Raw genomic sequence first — 17,684 nt, 5'->3', positions numbered from 1 at the left:
CAGTTACTGGCAAACAGCCTTACCCATGTTTTCCAGCCTCCTTCTTTCTCTCTGATAGCAACCTGCTCTCAAAAGATTATAACCTCAAGTAGCTTTTGGTTTGCTTTGACACCTCTGCGCCCCCATGTCCATGTAACATCTTGGTTCATCCCATTTGTTTCATCTGCTTTTAGTTTGGAGCTTCTGAGCCCTTGCATTGTTGCTTTTTCCCAATTTAATTTCCTGTGTGTGCTGTTCATTGGATGGCTTTGTGCAGTGATACTGTTACAAGGTTAGTGGCTATTGTTTCCGCCTTCCTTTTTTTCTAGCTCATTTATCACATGGCTTCAGAGACAAATTAAATAGTGGATCATTGCTTAACTACACAAGTTTGTTTGTGCAACTTGTGGTGTTAATTGATAAGACAAAGATACTGGAGAAGATGGGGAATTTGAGTTGCCTTCTCAAGCACAAGGGGTCACTCAGCACAATTGTCTGGTTTGGGCCAGGTTGGCCAGTATATTATTTCTGTCTTATATTGCAGTTTTGTTCAAAAAGATATTTTTTTGGTCAGGAGGAAGTTTGGATTAAGGGACAGTAGCTTTAAGAGCTAGAGGAACCTCTGCTGTATTTGTGTTTGGGTGTGTAGATATATGTGTATGGTACACATATGTATTTCTAGCCATAATGCACAATCCAAACATCTTGGTATTTTTATCCATGTGCAAAGTTTCTCATGAAATTGATAAAGGATTTAGGAAAATACATGAAATATTAACGAATTTTGAAGCTATGCTGCTTTGCACGGCTTTTTGATAGCTGGGCAATTTAGGGCAGAATGTTTTGGATATGTTTTTTGGGTTTTTTTGATGTCTTCATGTGCATATTTATAAGTTACAGGCTTTTTGTCAGCCAACAGAAACAGGAACTCCATAATGTGGAATTTCTTCAAGGAGGACAATGGTCTGGCTAGTGCAGCCAAATTTCAGTTCTAATGGTCAGACCTCAACTTTCTACTTTAATGCTTCCTCTGCTAACATGCATTTGGATGCATCCTTACTTGGCTTAATAGGCATGTAAATGTATAAAATAGATTTTGATCTGGAACCTAATAACGAAAAACATCTCTTGCAATAGAAAGGAGACACAATCAGCTTTTATTTTCTTGTAAGAAAATACAATAAATAGAAAGTACAATAACTAGGAGACACCTGAGGAAAATGTATTCTCATTACTAAAATCCCAAAAAACCTCTTAAAGAAATTGCTTTGCTCTCCTAACATTCCTGTTCAGTTTAATCTAATGGTCTTGACCTAAGAATAAAGACTAAGAAAAATCACATTTATTGGTCCCGTATGTGGTATAAATCATGTAATATTATTAAATGTTTATGAAATTATCAGGTTTTTATGTAGACTAGATTTTTTGTATATAGACTAGCTTTTTTGGTATTTTAAACCAAATTGTAATTGAAGTTTTGGCAATGATATAATGGCTCCTTTGAGGCATCTTAGCTTTTTGCTTCTTTAAGCTTGTTAATAGTTTTCAATTTTGATGAATATTTAACCATTTCAGTTTTTCCTCTTAGTGTTGACCTGCCAGTCATTTTTAATTATGGTGGATATTATTTTTGAAAATCAAAATTTTCAAAATTAATGTGACTATTTATAAATTCCTTATTCTGTACAAATCAGAACTGATACAATGTGTTTATTCCTCACAATTTAGTACTAATCTGGGAACATAGTGATTTAGTGTTCCAAGGAATACTTTCAATGCTTGCTCAAACATGCCTTGACAAACATTATTAATGTAGTGTGTCATAAAGAATAGATGGTAGAATAAACTAGGAAACAGGGAGAGTGGAAAGCAGCTACTTCAGTTTGGAATCTGAGACCATATGAATTGCAGCAATTCAGCTGGCCATTTGAAATGGCTGGTATTTCTGATCACTTGATGGTTCTGCCACTAAATAAATAAGTGGAGATCATTGAACATATTCCTTTTTAAAAGTCCTCTTCACACTGTTTCTTTGTTATTAAATATTTCTACAAAATGACCCATTCTGATGTGATTATAAACTTGTCTGATGTTGTTCTCTTCAGTACAGTTTTTCAAAGTACTTTCAGGTTTTTTTCATAAAGGTAAATAGGTACATAAGTGGAAGTTGTGTAATAGGTACATAAGTAGAAGTTACGTTAATTATTGGAATTTAGTGCTCACATCATAAAAACTAGAGGTTGGAAAGAAATGTTTGGGAAATTTGGCTTCTTAAAAATTGATTGATCTCTACCTATTGCCTGTCTACTGTGTCTGTGACATGGTATTTCTTGTAAGTGTCCTGGCAGGATGCTCAAAATTCAGGTAACTACTTATTGTTAGTGCTTTATTTTTGGTTAGCCATCCTTGGGGTAAAGGCTTGTGCAAATATTCACAAATATTTGCTGGCAACGTAGACTGCAACATTTCTGAAAGGGTCTCTTACAGGTCTCTTAAACAGAATTCATTCCAGTTAGTGTGTCTTATGATTTTACTATCATGGAAGAAAATAACCAAAACCTGGAAGAAGATAAAAATGACCTTGAAGAAATTAATGTTTGTGGACAGCTTACAAGAAAGAAAAATGTCAGCATGTGTTGCTACAGTTGACTTGCAGGTTCTGCAGGATTGTTTCTCTAACATTAAATACTGATATTTTCAAGGCTTCGAGGGTAAAGGGGTTAGAACTTAAGTTTTTGTTGATTAATCATTTGGTTTCTCAGGCTGGAAAGGATGTTGGCAGATGCTGAGAAGTAAATGACAAACAAGCAAAAACTTCAAAGACCTGAATTTGGTCCAAGATACCTGCAGAAGATTCTGGCCTGTGAGAACCAGTTCCTCCTAGTTGCTGGTTGCTCTTCCACTGCCTGCAGGAGTAGATAATGCATGCAGTAACAGCTGGGTATTTCTCCTTGGTAACAGCTCACAGGGATGAGAATGAGCTTTGCTGCCTAAATGTGTGTACAAGTTCATTCTTGTCTCTGCTAGAATGACAACAGAACCTGTCAGTTTGCAGGGGAGTGTGCATGGTCTTGGTCTTTGCTCCATCTTTTCTCTACTTTTGCACCAAGATATTCTTTGCCTCCCTTTTGAATTTTGTTCCAGTTTGTCATTCCAAAGCCTTTCACATCAATTGTTTTGATGACCTTTGTAATCTTTTGTCTGTCTTTGTGTACTGTTGTCCTTCTGGGTTTAGTATCTCCTTCCACCTTAGCCTTAAACATCCTGTATGTGTCAGCTTCACAACCATTCCTTTAAACTTGCAGCTTTTTACAGGTCAGTGTATGTGTTCATCTGCACACCCAGCCTTGATTTCTTACTGTCCAATGCTCTGCTGTTTGCTTCATGTTCTTATACATGTACTTGGTGAAACAAAACCATAGCAGGACTAGGTGGTCATACTGTGCACCTGTCTCTTGTGCTGTGACTGTGCATGACAAGTAGGGACTACATGGAAAAGAGGTCCTTGAACCCTTCACAAGCAATTCTTGTTGGTCTAGTGTAAACCAGCACATAAAACTCGGTTGGTGATGTTTTTCATCTGAATACTTTCAGAAAGACTGAAAGTAATGTCAGAACTGCTTGTTCATGAGCTCTTTCTGGGTGCTAGGCCAGTAAGAGAAGACTGCTGCAGAAACATTTTGTTTGCCTCAGTATGGAAGTCTGTCATTGTAGGTTTGTTCATGGTGTGGAGCTCTGAGTGTGTAGGAGACAACTGGCAGTGCTTGGTGAGAGGCAGCAAAAATCACCTCCTCATTGAAGTGCTCAGAGGCTCCGGTTGTATGGATTAAAAAAGGGATCTTGGCTGTATTTGTATTCGTTTCTGCAGCAGAAAAGGCTTTTTAAAGCAGTAGCAGTTTTGCATGTTGACGTATCCTTGGGAAAAGAACTGGAATATCTGGCTGTTGGGCTAAAATTACTGGGCTGCAATAGCTTAGAAATATTTCACCTCTCCTTTTCTGGCAGAAGCAATTGCTTTTGTTCATGTGATTTCTTATGCTAAGGTTGAAATCTGCCCATAACTAAATGGAAAACTCTGGCCTTAGTCTTCATAGTAGCATTTAAAAGAAGAAACAGCCACCAGGTTTTCCCAGTGTAGTTTGAGTCAGAACTTCATAAAGCATTTACCATAACATAAAGCAATAGTACAATTCATCAGGATCTCAGAAGAACATTTGTCCTTCTGGTTTGTAGGCTACTTTATCTCAGCTGCTCTTATTTTTCCACTCCTGAATCTCATGTTGTTTTAAAATTCTGGTTCACTTCTCTTTGGGGATGCCTTTGCTATTTCACAAATTCACTATCTGGAAAATAGGACAAATGGGATTTAAGAATAGTGGCTGAATGCACATAATAGCTGTAGGGAGGGACTGTCCAAACTGCTGTCTAACATTAAAGTCTTAATGGAAATAGTTGCTTCAGAACCCAGAAAAATCCCATCAGACATTTTTTGTTTGGGTTTGGTTTGTTTTTTTTTAATTGAAGTTGAGGTAAGTCATGTTGTCATCATTTAATTCTAGAATTCCTTGCTTATGAGTTTTACAGACACTGTAATGAATAAGTGGTGATTCAGGTTTTTCTTCTCTCAGCTTTAGTAGGAAACTGCCACATTATCTGTGCATTTTGAATATGTACCATCATATGAGGAGATGTGTTTATTTAGTGTGTTTCTCTTTTCCTTCTCTGTGGATTTCTTGGGAAGCTCAGTGCACATTTGAGTAATAGGAGATGAATCTGAGTTGATGTTTAAAGGAGAAAGCTTGATAACTTTGCTGGAGTTTTGTACAAAAATTACTATTAAAAGAAAATTATTCTTTCTGTAAGCCCGGCATATGTGCAGATACTTAAATCTTAATGTGCTACATCAATGGGATTGGTACATCCTTTATAATTTTTATAATCAGTTAAAGTCATAACACTCGTCTTAATAAAATCACAGTGCTGTATGTGCTGATACTTAGGTTTTCAATTGACGTTGATTTTAGTTACCTTATTTGATTAAACAATTAAACAACACTTGTTTGGGGTATTTTTAGGAAAAAAAATATTTATTAATTTATTACAGAATAGAAATCTGGTATTTATTTGAAACTTACCTATATGGAACAATGTCAACTGCAGCATTTGGAAGAAGGGAATTAAAATATGTCTGGAGACCAGTTCAGTTCAGCAGGCAAAAGATTCAGGGAAGTTACTTGCACTTCCCTCATTTACCTCTCCAGTCAGAGCCATGATAAAGTAGCATGAAGAATTATTTAGAAGACTGTACTTTTAGTGCTGTGCTTTGAAGTGCTAATATGGATGCTTAAAAATTTCTGGAACGTATCAAGACATGTAAATATTTCATTGCCTTTACAATAGTGTCTTAACTGTTATGTAGCTCAGGTGCTTGTGCTTCTCCTAATCTCTCTTTTCAGAGGGTAAAAGGGAGAGGATATGAAATTTTCACCTCCCTTCTTAATGTGTTAAAAAATTCAAAGAAATCTGGAAGAAGCCCATTGCCAACTCAGATGAGTCTGTGCAAAAGCAGACTTGTGCCTGGTGATAATGTGCTTTCCACTATGTGGAGATTCAGTTATGTTTAGAGAAGGGAAAGAGTTTTCCTTGGTGTTCCAGTACCCAGACACAATACTGGATGAAATGTGGACAAACCTGTAAAATGTGGTGTTGTCCTTTTGTACCACGCTATGAAAATCCAAAGCGTGTGATAGTTTTCTCCTCAGTCATCGATTGATAAATCATGTTCTCAGGACTGTTTATGTATTTAATGTATGTACCTACTCAGCTGATGCAGCTCATTATATTGGTTTGTCACATTGCTTGACTGAAGCTAGTACTGTTCCAGAACTTGCATACAGCAGACTAAAAATTGTGATCATAATGACCACTGATGGAAGACTCTGAGAACACATTAGGCAGTCAATACCTCCATCTAGAGATAATCAGAGTGAAGAATTTGTTTCATTTTTCCCCTTAAGATTTTGCTGGAGTAATTGTTTTAGCTCAGCTTCTGAAGAGCAATAAAGGAATCTTGTCAGGCTTTTTTCTTTATTTCCTGTTCTGGATGAAAAGTGCTCTGACTAGCAGATTCCAAGACTTGGTTTAGATGCATGTGTTACGTTTCATCTTAGGATTACTGAAACCTGGAATGATGCTGGCTAAAATCTAATTAGGTGAGAATAACTGGAAGATCAGGGAAGTGTTTAAAACTCTCCTAAGACAAATAAAAGCAGAATATTTATTTACAGAAACAATGTGGTGTTTAACATTGCTTTAAAAGAAGCATGAAAGTCAAACAGTGTATTATTTACAGCCATGGCAATATGGTCTGCAGCAGGGAATTTGGAGAAGAGGGGCAAACTGGGTTCCTATTTTCTGTCATGCAGGTGCTGTTCAGATACTTTCAGCCTGCTGGCTCACAGAGTAGCCACACTTAGTTGCTGTTGGTCAGGAGGCAGTGGAGCAGTCTTATTGTAGTATCCGTGTTCCAGGACATAGAAAAGCAGCTTTCAGCTGCTTAAATGGCAAAAGGATTGTAAATACTTAAACCTGTCCTGCTGAAATAGGAAATCAACATGGTGTTGTTTAAGAAGGAAGTTGCAGCTTGGATTTGCAAAGGTAAGGATGTGGGGGAAAAGGAAAAGTAATAAGAAAATTACTTTTTCTTGTTTTGAGAATGCAGCAAGCGCAGTGTGTCACACTTGTGGTTATTTGGGAGCTCTGACAGGCAGACCCTGCCCTGCATGGATCTGCCCTGTTCCCTGATCCTTTTTGAGCGCCAAGAGCAAAGTGAGAGGAAAAGAGTTCCATGTCACTGCTTCCACAATAAATAATACTGATAAAATTGGAGTACAGTGGCCTCTGAAACACCAGAACTTGCTGGAAAATTTGTTTCTTTGCATTAGAAATTTTTTGTTGCTAACTAAAGTTGACTGGTTTCCCAGTAGATTAGAGCTAAGCAAGCTACTCCTTGGTGAGGCATTTTTAAAATAATTCTGAAAGCTGTATAAATACAATTTTATCATGTATTTTTAATCATGATAAGCTCAGTTTTTGTACTCTTCCCCTAAAACTATCTTGGACAGAAATGTGAACTTAAATATTTTGTAAGATTTCTGACTATATTAGGACATCTAGGCTTTGGTAGCGTGTAACATTTGCTTTTACAAAGTAGCACAACTGGAAATAAAATGATACCTTTCTGGGGGAAAAAAGAAAAAGAATGGTGTGGCTTTTTGGTGTCTTTGTTTTTCCCTGTTCTCTTTTTTTATTATACTTCTCCCCCTCTCTCTTTCTGCACAGGGTGGGTATTCTGCTCCCTCCTTCTCTCCCTGGCAGGGCTCATTCCAGGGCATCCCTCGGAGTGTTCCACCGCACCGCAGACAGAGTGAGTCTGTACCTCTCACTCATCTCCCTCACCGTGTTCCAGTAGCAGCTTCCCCTTTGCACGCACTGTTCATCTCGTAGTCTCCTCCTCTCTCAGGCACATCTCCAGGCATACACGATAGTCTGTGCCTAACAAATCGCTTCCCTCGGCCGGCGTACCGGCAGCTGCCACTTCTAGTTTGTAACAGTTATTAAATGCCGATAGACCTCAGCAGTTCTTCAGGCAAACCCGAGTAGGCCCCTGTTTCCAGTCCTGTCTTAACATCAGTCTTGCTTGCTGCATTTCCCTGTTTTCCATGGCTGTGATGCACTCTGCTGTCCATGTGTGTGTTCTGTTTGCTCACGCGCGTCCGTGGGCGTGTTCACGTCAACGCGTCGTGGTTGTGCAGAAAATTGTTGGTGGGAAAGTGCCACTTGCATTGTGTCTCACAAAAAGTTTTAATTTTTCAGAATGGCTTCCCTCAAACTAATTTTGTTTCCCCCCCCTCTCACCTCAGTATTTGTTCTAAAAAGGCTTCTCTGACACTGAAGTGGCTGTTGCACAACTTGCATGATTTAATAACGTTCCTTATGTGCTAGCTACAATGTGGGCTGATATAAGATGCATTTGTTCACTTGGCTTGGATCTGCAAAACAAAAAGACAATTGCTGATTTTAAAACTGTGTGCTTACGTAGACATAGAGAAATGGTAAGTCCTATCTTGTGCTTTGGTATTGCATTTTGAACAGATAAGTGTTTGAAGAAATATAACTACTTCGTAACGCTAAAGTTATATTTTTTAAATGTACTGTAATTTGCAAATTACAGTGTTTGCCTAGCAAAGCTCAAGAGTGTATTTGGACAAGAAATAAAGGAAAAGTCAAATTACGGAAACAAAGTAAGATTTCCATGGCCAATGCAGATCTGAAGAGTAAGCTGCACCTTGGAAAACCGAGCTTACAAATATTTCACACTGCAATGATTCTTACTTTTATCAATCACCAGAAAATCTAGTATTTTGTAACCTGTGCTTCAAATACTCTCTTGATGTTTCTGTGACAATGTTCATGCAAAGAACTCATCAGGAATGCACAGCCTGTTTCATGGGCTTTTCTCTGTGCAATAAGGGATGTGCTTCATTTTTCTGTGGTGTTTGATGTGTTTGATGTGTAATGAACATAGAACCCCAAAATCTGATGATTGTCCCTTCTGTTGCTGAGTGGACAGGCCAGCAGTAGCACAGCCTGGGTGATTTCACTGTCCTGTCAACAGAGACCAACCTCAAGGAGATCAGGTTTAGACCTGAGGATCATGTAAATGTTATGGTTTGGGGACTTGGTGACTGGTGAGTCAGAATGGGAGGATAGTGTCCCAGCTGCCACGTGAGCCTCTGGTGTCACATCACTCACAGTGGCTGCTTAGCTGAAGGAGAGAACTTTGCTTGCTAATCTTGCTGATTTTCTGAGCCTCCACCTCATCCCTCCACCAACAAGGGTGGCCTCTTATTTGGGATTCCATAGTAAACTTCTATTACTAAAGCAGGCTGGATTTTTTAATATGCATCCTATATATTGCATTCAATGAATTGCTACTAAAGGAAATTAAGTAAATGAAAATGAGTCCTTGACTATAAACTTTAACTAATGTATTGTTTAGGAAAGTAAGTTTCCACTAGTGGAGTGTTCTGGCTTTTTTCTTTAAGCCTTAAGTTTACTCTATAGAGCAACACCAGGAAGAAAAATGTAGTATAAATTCAGAGGTTCCTTAGACATTTTAATGAAATTCTTGAAAAATCAATGATTTATCACTATGTGAACAGTTCTGTAAAATAGAACATTACTGGAAGGATCACTAGTATCCTGCTTTCCCACTAGGTTCTGTCGTTTCAGTGTTCAGGTTTCTGAGCCAAATACGGGGTTTTGAGGCAAATGGTGAGCTGGGCATCCCCACTGAGTGTAGGACTGAAACACTAATGTCAGTGTTTCCATCATCTTCTCTGCAAGAATACAGAGAAGATGATGGAAACATGAAGGTTTTCTCAGGTTTTGTCTGGTGGTGTTTTCTGTATAGACTTAGAAGTCGACCACTTCTTTCCTAACTTCTGGATATCTAAATATCTGGATACCTAAAATGCCGTCTCTGCATGTGAATTCTGCAGCTTTCTTCACTGTGCTCTTGATAGCTGATGGATACATAGATCACCTACAGGCACTGTAGATTATGAGGGTGTAATTCTGTCAACTGTTCATATTGCAGTGTATAAACAACTAAAAATAACTTCCCTCCTGCTGTGCAGTACAGGAAATATATCCCTGCTAGGTAATATTACACTAGTGTAGCTTTCTGGTTCTCCCTAAGCACCAGTCACAATGTCAGCACACCTGCTGCTGAACTTGCCATAGCATATCACTGCACTGCAACACACTTCAGCAGTGGATGTATATTTTGCACTTTTATTGACAATTAATTTTAGTACTTCCACATTTCTTAATTTCATTCTTTTTCGCCAGCCTTGGAAACAATTCAGCACTTTGTGTTTCATAAACACTTTGATAACAGTACATGAATTTTGTTATTTTATATGGAAAAAGCCCATAAAATTTTGTTTTTGTAATTCCCACGTGTCTTGAACTAAACTCCTGTATAGTTGAACTAAACCCCTCATTTATTTTTCTTTTGGTTATAGGATAGATTTGATGACATCTCAGACTTTGTTCAATACAGTTAAACCTTTTCTATTTGTGTTCTAAAGCTTTAATGATGCAGCTCTGGAAACAAACATTTAGAGTACACATTGGTAAGGAAGCAGTCATGAGTTTGTGTTGTAATACAAGAATATTACACTACTTTAGGCCCCTTACCCCCAAGTGCTTCTCCACACAGAAATGCTGATCCAAACTGCTCTGTTATTCAAGCACTGCAGTTGTTATATCTCCACTACTCCTGGAAGACGTATTTAGAATTTTTGCATGTAAGTATTAGAGACAGAGATAATCTAAGCAATTCCAGCAGGTGACATACAGCTTGTTATCACCAGAAAGAAAACTACTCTATGCCCAGTGACTATAAATCAGATCCAGGCTGTGCTTTTTCCTGCATTTTCTTTTCAACAAAGACACATTGCTCAGCGCTGAAGTGTTTCCAAAGCTTTATTGACCGATACAGCTTTGTAGGGTGTACGAAGTGTTTGTGTTATCAGAACCAAGTTGTGCCAGAGCATTAGCTGGGAAGTTCTGTCCCAAATTATTAAAAACGTCCTGTTATCGTTACATTACTGCCTTTTTAATGTAATTTTTGCTCCCAGAGTGTTCAGCTATATGAAGAAGAATCTTTCAGGAAAAGCTCTTTTCCCCCCAACTTCAGTACATGCTGAACTACAAGAGGAATGTCTTTTGTACCTAACTAAATTTACATTTGCAAAAAATCCCTTGATCTTGTATATGGTCATATTTATCTGGTTTTGCATATATATCTATATTCGTAGATTAAATACCTGCCTTGATGTACTTAGGTAATACTTGAAGTAATTTTTCTTTGAAAAAATAAAATTTTCCAAGCTGGGGTTTCTGTAAAGACTATGCAGGGAAAACAAAGGTTTGCCACATTAGCAATTATTTTACTAGCCTCATGGCTGTGGTGAATGTTGGTTTGAAAAAAATACAGTTGTTTTGTGTCACTATCTGAAGTCATCCTCCATACTGCAGAATCCTACATTTTAATGCTGAAATATGGCTATAGTACAGCTAAATCAAAGGGAAAGAAAAGAAAAAGTTCAAAAAGAAGCTATTAGCAAATGCTACAGATTTAAGGTGTGAAATGTTGATGTTTTCCAGAGGTGGAAAATGAGAACTCTCTGTTTCAGCCTTTCAGCAGGGCTGTCTCTGCACAGGCCATGGTTTGAAATAACAGCTTATCCTGGGCCAGGGCAGTGAGAAGAGGGATGGCAGAGCTGATGAGGAAATGAATTACATAGCAGAGTTTGTGACCTTTCCCTTCCACCCCTTTCCAAAAAGAACCTGTGGTAGTTGTCTGTTCCAGCTTGTGAGTGAGTTGCTAGGAGGATGAGGTATTAAAAAAATGGGCAGTATCATCCAAGGATGGAATGCTGTGACTTTAATGACGTTGCTGTTCAGGGTTAGATATTGAATATACATATGCATGTATGCAAAGATTTCTCTTTTATGCAGCTGTAATAACACACACAAATTTTAGTTTTACTATTTGGAATGTAAGAGATGAACTGCTGAAAACCGTGGAGTTATAAGACTGAAGGTATTCCATGCAGGTTTTGCTCTAAATGTTTTTGTACTGCATTACTTAAATACTGTTGCTACCTTTGTTTCTTGAAGGAGGACTAAAAACCAATGGGGGACATGGTAATTGCAGTTGAAATGATGAAAGGTGCAGTTCTGTCACGGCAATTGCTCACTGTTTTGTCTTGGTCCTCTGACATCATTGTCCTTGTCTTTTTCTTGTCTCTGCTTTCCATTATGCCATTGGCAAGGAGTTGAGAAGTTAGTCCATTACTTCTGTGATAAAGCGTGGTACAGTACAACTTCAGATTTATTCCCATTTCCCCCTCACGCATTTTCACTGTTGGGTTTTTTCTTTGCCCTATGCACGATGCATGTGTGTGGGAGATGTGCATGCAGTTCTCGGATTTTCCATTGCATCGCTTCCCTCCTTCCTCAAGATACTGCAGGGAGAAAATGCCTTTATTTCATTCCACAGAGGTATTATCAAGGGAATCGAGATGGGGATCAAGATAACCAAAGCAAAACTGAAGGGAATTTTCAGCTAATTAATGAATATCACTGTCATGACCACATTTTTAACTTCTTTAACAGTACAACATGTTGTTTAAGTTTTCCAGCACAAAGCTAATACAACCTCAGTAGTTTGATAATTGTACAATAATGATAATCCCTGTGGTGGATGTCATCTTTCTCTGGATGATGTAACAGCCAGTTTTACTTGAGAGAAATACTAGAAAGAATCTCTTAGGCTAGTGAAGTAAGGGAGTGAATTGAGTAATTTTGATTAGTGCATCAATATTTGGAGGGCTTTGAAGCTCTTGCCAGTACAGAAAAATCTGTTTCGTTGTACAGAAAGGAGCATGTGCACAAACTACTTTTTCTGAAGTATTTCCAGTCTGAGAAGAACTAAGCGTTACATTGTGCTTGAAATGTTGGAGTCCAGCTTTGCATTTTAGGAACATCTCAAAGGAGTGCAGGTGTGTGTCTACCAGCACTTTTCCTTTATGGGACATAAATAGAAGTCTGGGTAGCATGGCAGTCTATTCCAAATCATGGTCTGTCCCACCCCAGAAATATTACCAGAAGTGCACTCAAAACAGTGCAGATGAAACTCTCTTTTTTTTTAGGACTTGTGGGAAATAAAATACTATGTCTGGAAGGAAAAATGCTTCTTTATTTCTCCTCCTTCATGTGGTGGAATTCACCAAGTACTTCAGTCCTTCAGCTGGCTCATTGTTCTTACCAATAACATGGTCAGAATTTCAAACATTTCTTGTAAAAGGACAACTTGTGTTTAGTACAAAGATATGAGCTGTGGGTGACAATAAAGCAGCTGTCAGGGTTGGATACCTTGTGAACTGTTCCATGCATATTTTGCAAGTGGCATTTTGCTGCTTTTAGTGTCATTTTGAATGTTAATGCATGTAGAAATTTGGTGATATTAAAATCTGTCATTGTGATAATTGGACAGATCTTGAGTAGAAATACACAATTAGAAAGCAGTACAGTGTTTAAAACAACTGGGCAATGATACCAGAGCTTTAGTGTCCTCATCATTCTGAGCATGTAGCCATTTTCTGCCTTAGTATTGCTAACTTTCTGGGTAGTCAGCTGCTTAGACCTTTTAAGGTTATGAAGGATAATGAGGAAAACACGTATTTGGCTGTTTTTATATGTAAAATGCAAAATCGCCCAAAGGGAAATTCTACCTAGCCTTTGTCAGAAGAATTCAAAATAGCATTATTGAAACCTTGATGACTTTGTTGTACTTCAGATGTGTTTGTGCTTAACTCAACTTTCCATACAAATTTCGTTTCTTCTGTAACTTAATATTTTTAAATTGTGTTGATTAGTATTGCTAGAATTATTTGATATTAAGTTAGATTTTTTTTTATTGATTAGATTAGATATTCATCTGTGTTTTTGAAGACTAGCATTTAAAACCCTTTCTTAGCTGAGGGATAAAAATTTTCTGACAATTACTTTTCCACATTTGACACAATACTGTGGGCTATAAATATTTTAATTTTTTTTTTTACTTCAAGTGGGATTAGAAAATATGATTTCTCTGTTGTAGTATTTGCATGGGAATCAAGTACATATTACTTTGGTTTCTGCATTCATTATTAGCAGTTTTGGTTTTGCAGGTGAGATCTCAAATCAGTAAATCATTTTGGCTAACATCTGCCTGTCAACTCCTAGACTGGAGGGATAATTACTTCTTTAACCCAAACATAAACACTAGAAAATGGAAAAAATATCTGGAGGACTAACTTTATTTAAGCTGTAACTCTCTCAGTGTATGGAATTACTGTGTTTAGCATTTCATTCCTGTAGGATTGTATGGTTAAGAATGATTCACAAAGTTAAGCTACTTTTGGATCCCATAAGGAATAATGTTTTGGTACTCATTTGACACCATTTTGAAGGCTTCTTTGCCTTTTTTAAAAATCTTTTCCCTCTTTCCAAAATAATCATGTTCTGACTGCTCGGGATATTTGCCTTACATGTCTGTCACTGATAGCTGATGTCACTGGTCCAGATTTTGCCTTTCCTCAAGAGACAACTGTTACATTCTAATGGGAAAAACTGCTCGTAAATAAAAAATAGACTGAGAAACCTTGATTTTTCCTCTCATTAGCCATTATTTTTTTTCTCCATGAGGAATTTTGGGGATTCAGTTTTCAGTAGTAATCCTGCCAGGGAAAAGATGAAAAGCCTAAAAAATCTTGAGATGGGCTATGGCCCTAGAAGTGTAACAGGAATCTGGCATGCACAGCTATCGTTGCATTCTTCCTGCTGATCAAAGAGGTAAAAAGACCAGACAAACAATGGATTTTTTTTCTTTAGAACTTGTAAATAATTCAGGGGAGTGATTAAAATGATGCTTTTAGTCATATCTCTCAAACACAAACCTTGCTTCTTTTTCATTTACTCTATTTCAATAGTAAACAGAATAAGCCTGTTTACTGTGTACATGCAACCTGTTAGCTGGTAAGAATCCCAGGAGCAGAGTGATGACTAATTGGAGTTCAGTTCCCCTTCTTTGTAAAGAAAGTGAGAAAAATAATCCAAACTTCCTAAAACTGTAACTTAGGTTTCCATAGATTTTGGAGTTTGCCACGAATTGTAGAATTTTTAGTAATGCTTCTAAGATCTGTATCCAAGTTGCAGGTCTAGGATGTGTTGTGAAGCTAGTACACCATTAATCTTTTAAGTCTCTTTACAGGGCAGAGCAAAGAGAATAGAAATTACCCAGAAGAGGTACTGGCAATTCTATTGTCTGATGCGTGTCTGATTAGATTGTATCTTCTGATAAAACGTAAAATCTTCTGCAGTTCTCTTTATCCCATGGTTATCAGTGTGGTAGAGTGTGGTCTCTACTTTCACATGAACTCTGTTTCTTTATCAGCCCGTTTATAATCACTTCAAGATAAAACAGTTGCCTAAGCTTAAGTCAGTAGCCTGATTAGCACATAGTCCCACCAGATTCTGGCCTCAGTAAGGGAAGGAAACGTAATAAGTTCATGTGGTCCATCCAACTCCTTTCCTGCCTGTGCAGTAAAAGGGTTGGGGTAGTTGAGGTCAGTGTGCAGTGAGTAGAAATAAAAGCTGGACACAGCTGTTGTGTTGGGTCAAGTGCTCCATTGGAGTTGATCTGCACTGACATGAATTCTTGCGCTGTCCTGTAGATTTGGGTGAAACCATCAGCCATGCCTTCTTCATGTTTCCTTTTTAAGCCGATCTGTTTCTTTTTTGTCTTTATGTTGTTGTTTATTCCAGTGCTGGTATATTTTTTTCCACTTCAGTTACGAGTTCCGTTTGTGCGCATCCCATGACCCATCCTGTTTTGCCAAAGTCAAAGTTTTGATTTAAAAACCGAGATATACAGCCCTTTTCAAGCATCCAGTCAGCTCACGTTGGATTCTGAGTGTGTCTGGTGTCTTCTCTGCCTAATATATTCTTGTATTACATTCTCTTCAACAGCCTCAAGTACTACAGCCTTCCAGCAGCCTTCCCAATTCCACAGACCTCGCCCAGGGAAAACTAATAAAAACTCCACATATCGAGGCCCACAGTGAATATCCTAAACCAGATCTGCATGACAATGGAAATCATCAGAATCCAAATGCTGCAAATGTCTCTGTCCCAAATAGCCGGAATGACATAAACTCTTTAACGAGCGTACAGTTAAACACAAAAGATGAAAATGCATCATATCCGGACAATTTGAAAAACAAAACCACTGAAGACCCTGGCGAGGTGGCTAGTAAAAAGAGAGGTGCACTGCCACCTCGTTCCCACTTTCAGAGCTCTGCACGAGCTGATGCTCCAGAGGTGCAGACTGGATTACCTGTGAAAGGTCAACCTCCATTCACAAACCAGGCTTCTCAGCCAAAGACTTCGAGAATCGTGAAACCCCCAACTGCTTTAGTGCCTCCTACCATGGCCGTTCCCATACGATCTGCAGATCATTCCGCTGTTTCCAAGGAATGTGAGCTTCTACCACTGAGTTCGACTCAGCCTCAGCCAACGTCTGGGCAGGATAACCTAAAGGGTAAACAGAGTCAGAAAGTGTCTAAACTTCGCCCACCAACTACGTCCTTTGTTAAATCCAAGCAAGCGAGCAGTCAGAAATCCACGCCAGTACCTCCAGAGCCTCAGAGCACCTCCCTGAAGTCTAACATCCCCAGGCCACCAGTGCAGAGAAAGGAAAACGTGCAGACACACTCTGCCGGTTCGCATCCCGGGGACAGCATGCCCTCCGGTCGGCATTCCCGCCTCCCGAAACCAAAGACACACTGAGGCCGTTCCCGCACCTCACCGCACGACGCCACGCCGTTACCCACTTCCCGTGTTGTGACTGCCTTGGAGCCTGCTCTACCTGCAGCCTGCAAATCCTGAGTCACTGTTCCAAATCGCTGCTTCTGTAGGGTTTGCATTGTCCACCCTGCCGTGTTCTGAGGCTGATGTTACGAGCTGTGCAGTTTCTCTTGAGAGTGCTTTATTTTACTGTCGGTCTGTAATAAAGATGGTATTGCAATCTTAGTAATTAAGCAAATACTGAAGTCTGTGGTGACCATAAATGCCAGAATGCTGCACTATTTATTTCAGGATGGCAAAAATTATTTCTTACCTCTGTTTGAGTTATTAGACAATGAAATTGCTGTTCTGTCTGACTTCTTGGTTCTGAGTACTCGATAGGTCGGAGTGGTAGAAAATTAGACTGACTAGCAGATGTTTTATTGGCCATAATTCTGACTCTGTATTCCAGAGGCCTATGCAAAAATCCTTGTATTTATCATTCTCTCAAGACTGACATATTTAATGTTATTTAATCTGATGGGTTGGGTGGGTTGTGTTGTTTTGTTTTGCTGTAATTTGAAGTTGCTCTGTTCTTTATTTATCCCGTTTTCACTGTTCACAGACGTTAGGCAGACTTCACAGGGTGAAACGAATCTTCTCGCTTAAACATCCTCATTTGTTAAATGATTGTGGTATGTTTTTATTGTGTTGAATAGACACATTACCGGGTAGATTCTTGAAGTGCAGTGCTAAGGATGTTTTTCCAAACCTTCCAATGCAGGCTCTTAGGAATTGGTAAGTAGGGAGCCTCTGGGAATAAGGGGTCCAGAACACCTATGTTGAGGTTGCACAACATGCATTTTAATTAATATTTTAAACTTTTATTGTTCTGCTTGTATTTATTGATTTCTGTTTAATATTGAAAGGCTCTGAAGTACCTGACTTGAGATTTTGCACAAACTTTGCCATATGTGTAAGAATTTGAAACTATGTTACAGAATAAAACTTATATTAAAAATGCAACTATTTTTTAAAAAGGAAAAAAATTAACCCCACTTATTTGCTTTGAGCAATCCTCGAATGTCCTTATCCAGAGCTGGTACTCTTAAGAGTTTTTCAAAGATGTGGGTTTGGGGTTTTTTTGTTGTTGTTTTGGTTTGGTTTCTTCTTCTTTTTTTCTTTTTTTGTTTTGTTTTGGTTTTTTGTTCTTTTTTTTTTTTTTTTTTTGTAATTTCTGA

At 38.4% G+C, this 17,684-nt stretch overlaps 1 protein-coding gene across 3 annotated transcripts in view; it reads left to right on the top strand.

Annotated features, from left to right (window-relative positions):
- CCSER2 (coiled-coil serine rich protein 2) overlaps window positions 1-16,702 on the top strand; it is a 44,646-nt gene extending 27,944 nt beyond the window's left edge. Inside the window, exons 9-11 of one of the 3 annotated variants that reach the window (XM_066324220.1) lie at window positions 7,321-7,405; window positions 11,889-11,928; window positions 15,628-15,790. In XM_066324220.1, the coding sequence (XP_066180317.1) occupies window positions 7,321-7,405; window positions 11,889-11,928; window positions 15,628-15,691 (189 nt within the window). In that variant the 3' untranslated portion in view covers window positions 15,692-15,790. Of the gene's footprint in view, window positions 1-7,320; window positions 7,406-11,888; window positions 11,929-15,627 lie in introns of all 3 variants that reach the window. The other 2 variants (XM_066324221.1, XM_066324219.1) reach the window with 2 other exon arrangements.
- The last annotated feature ends 982 nt before the right edge of the window (window positions 16,703-17,684 follow it).

The sequence above is a fragment of the Sylvia atricapilla genome, chromosome 8 (genome assembly GCF_009819655.1).
Source record: "Sylvia atricapilla isolate bSylAtr1 chromosome 8, bSylAtr1.pri, whole genome shotgun sequence".
Classification (NCBI taxonomy): Eukaryota; Metazoa; Chordata; class Aves; order Passeriformes; family Sylviidae; genus Sylvia; species Sylvia atricapilla.
Note: the sequence above shows the minus strand (reverse complement) of the source record. Positions and strands in the feature narration are given on the sequence as shown.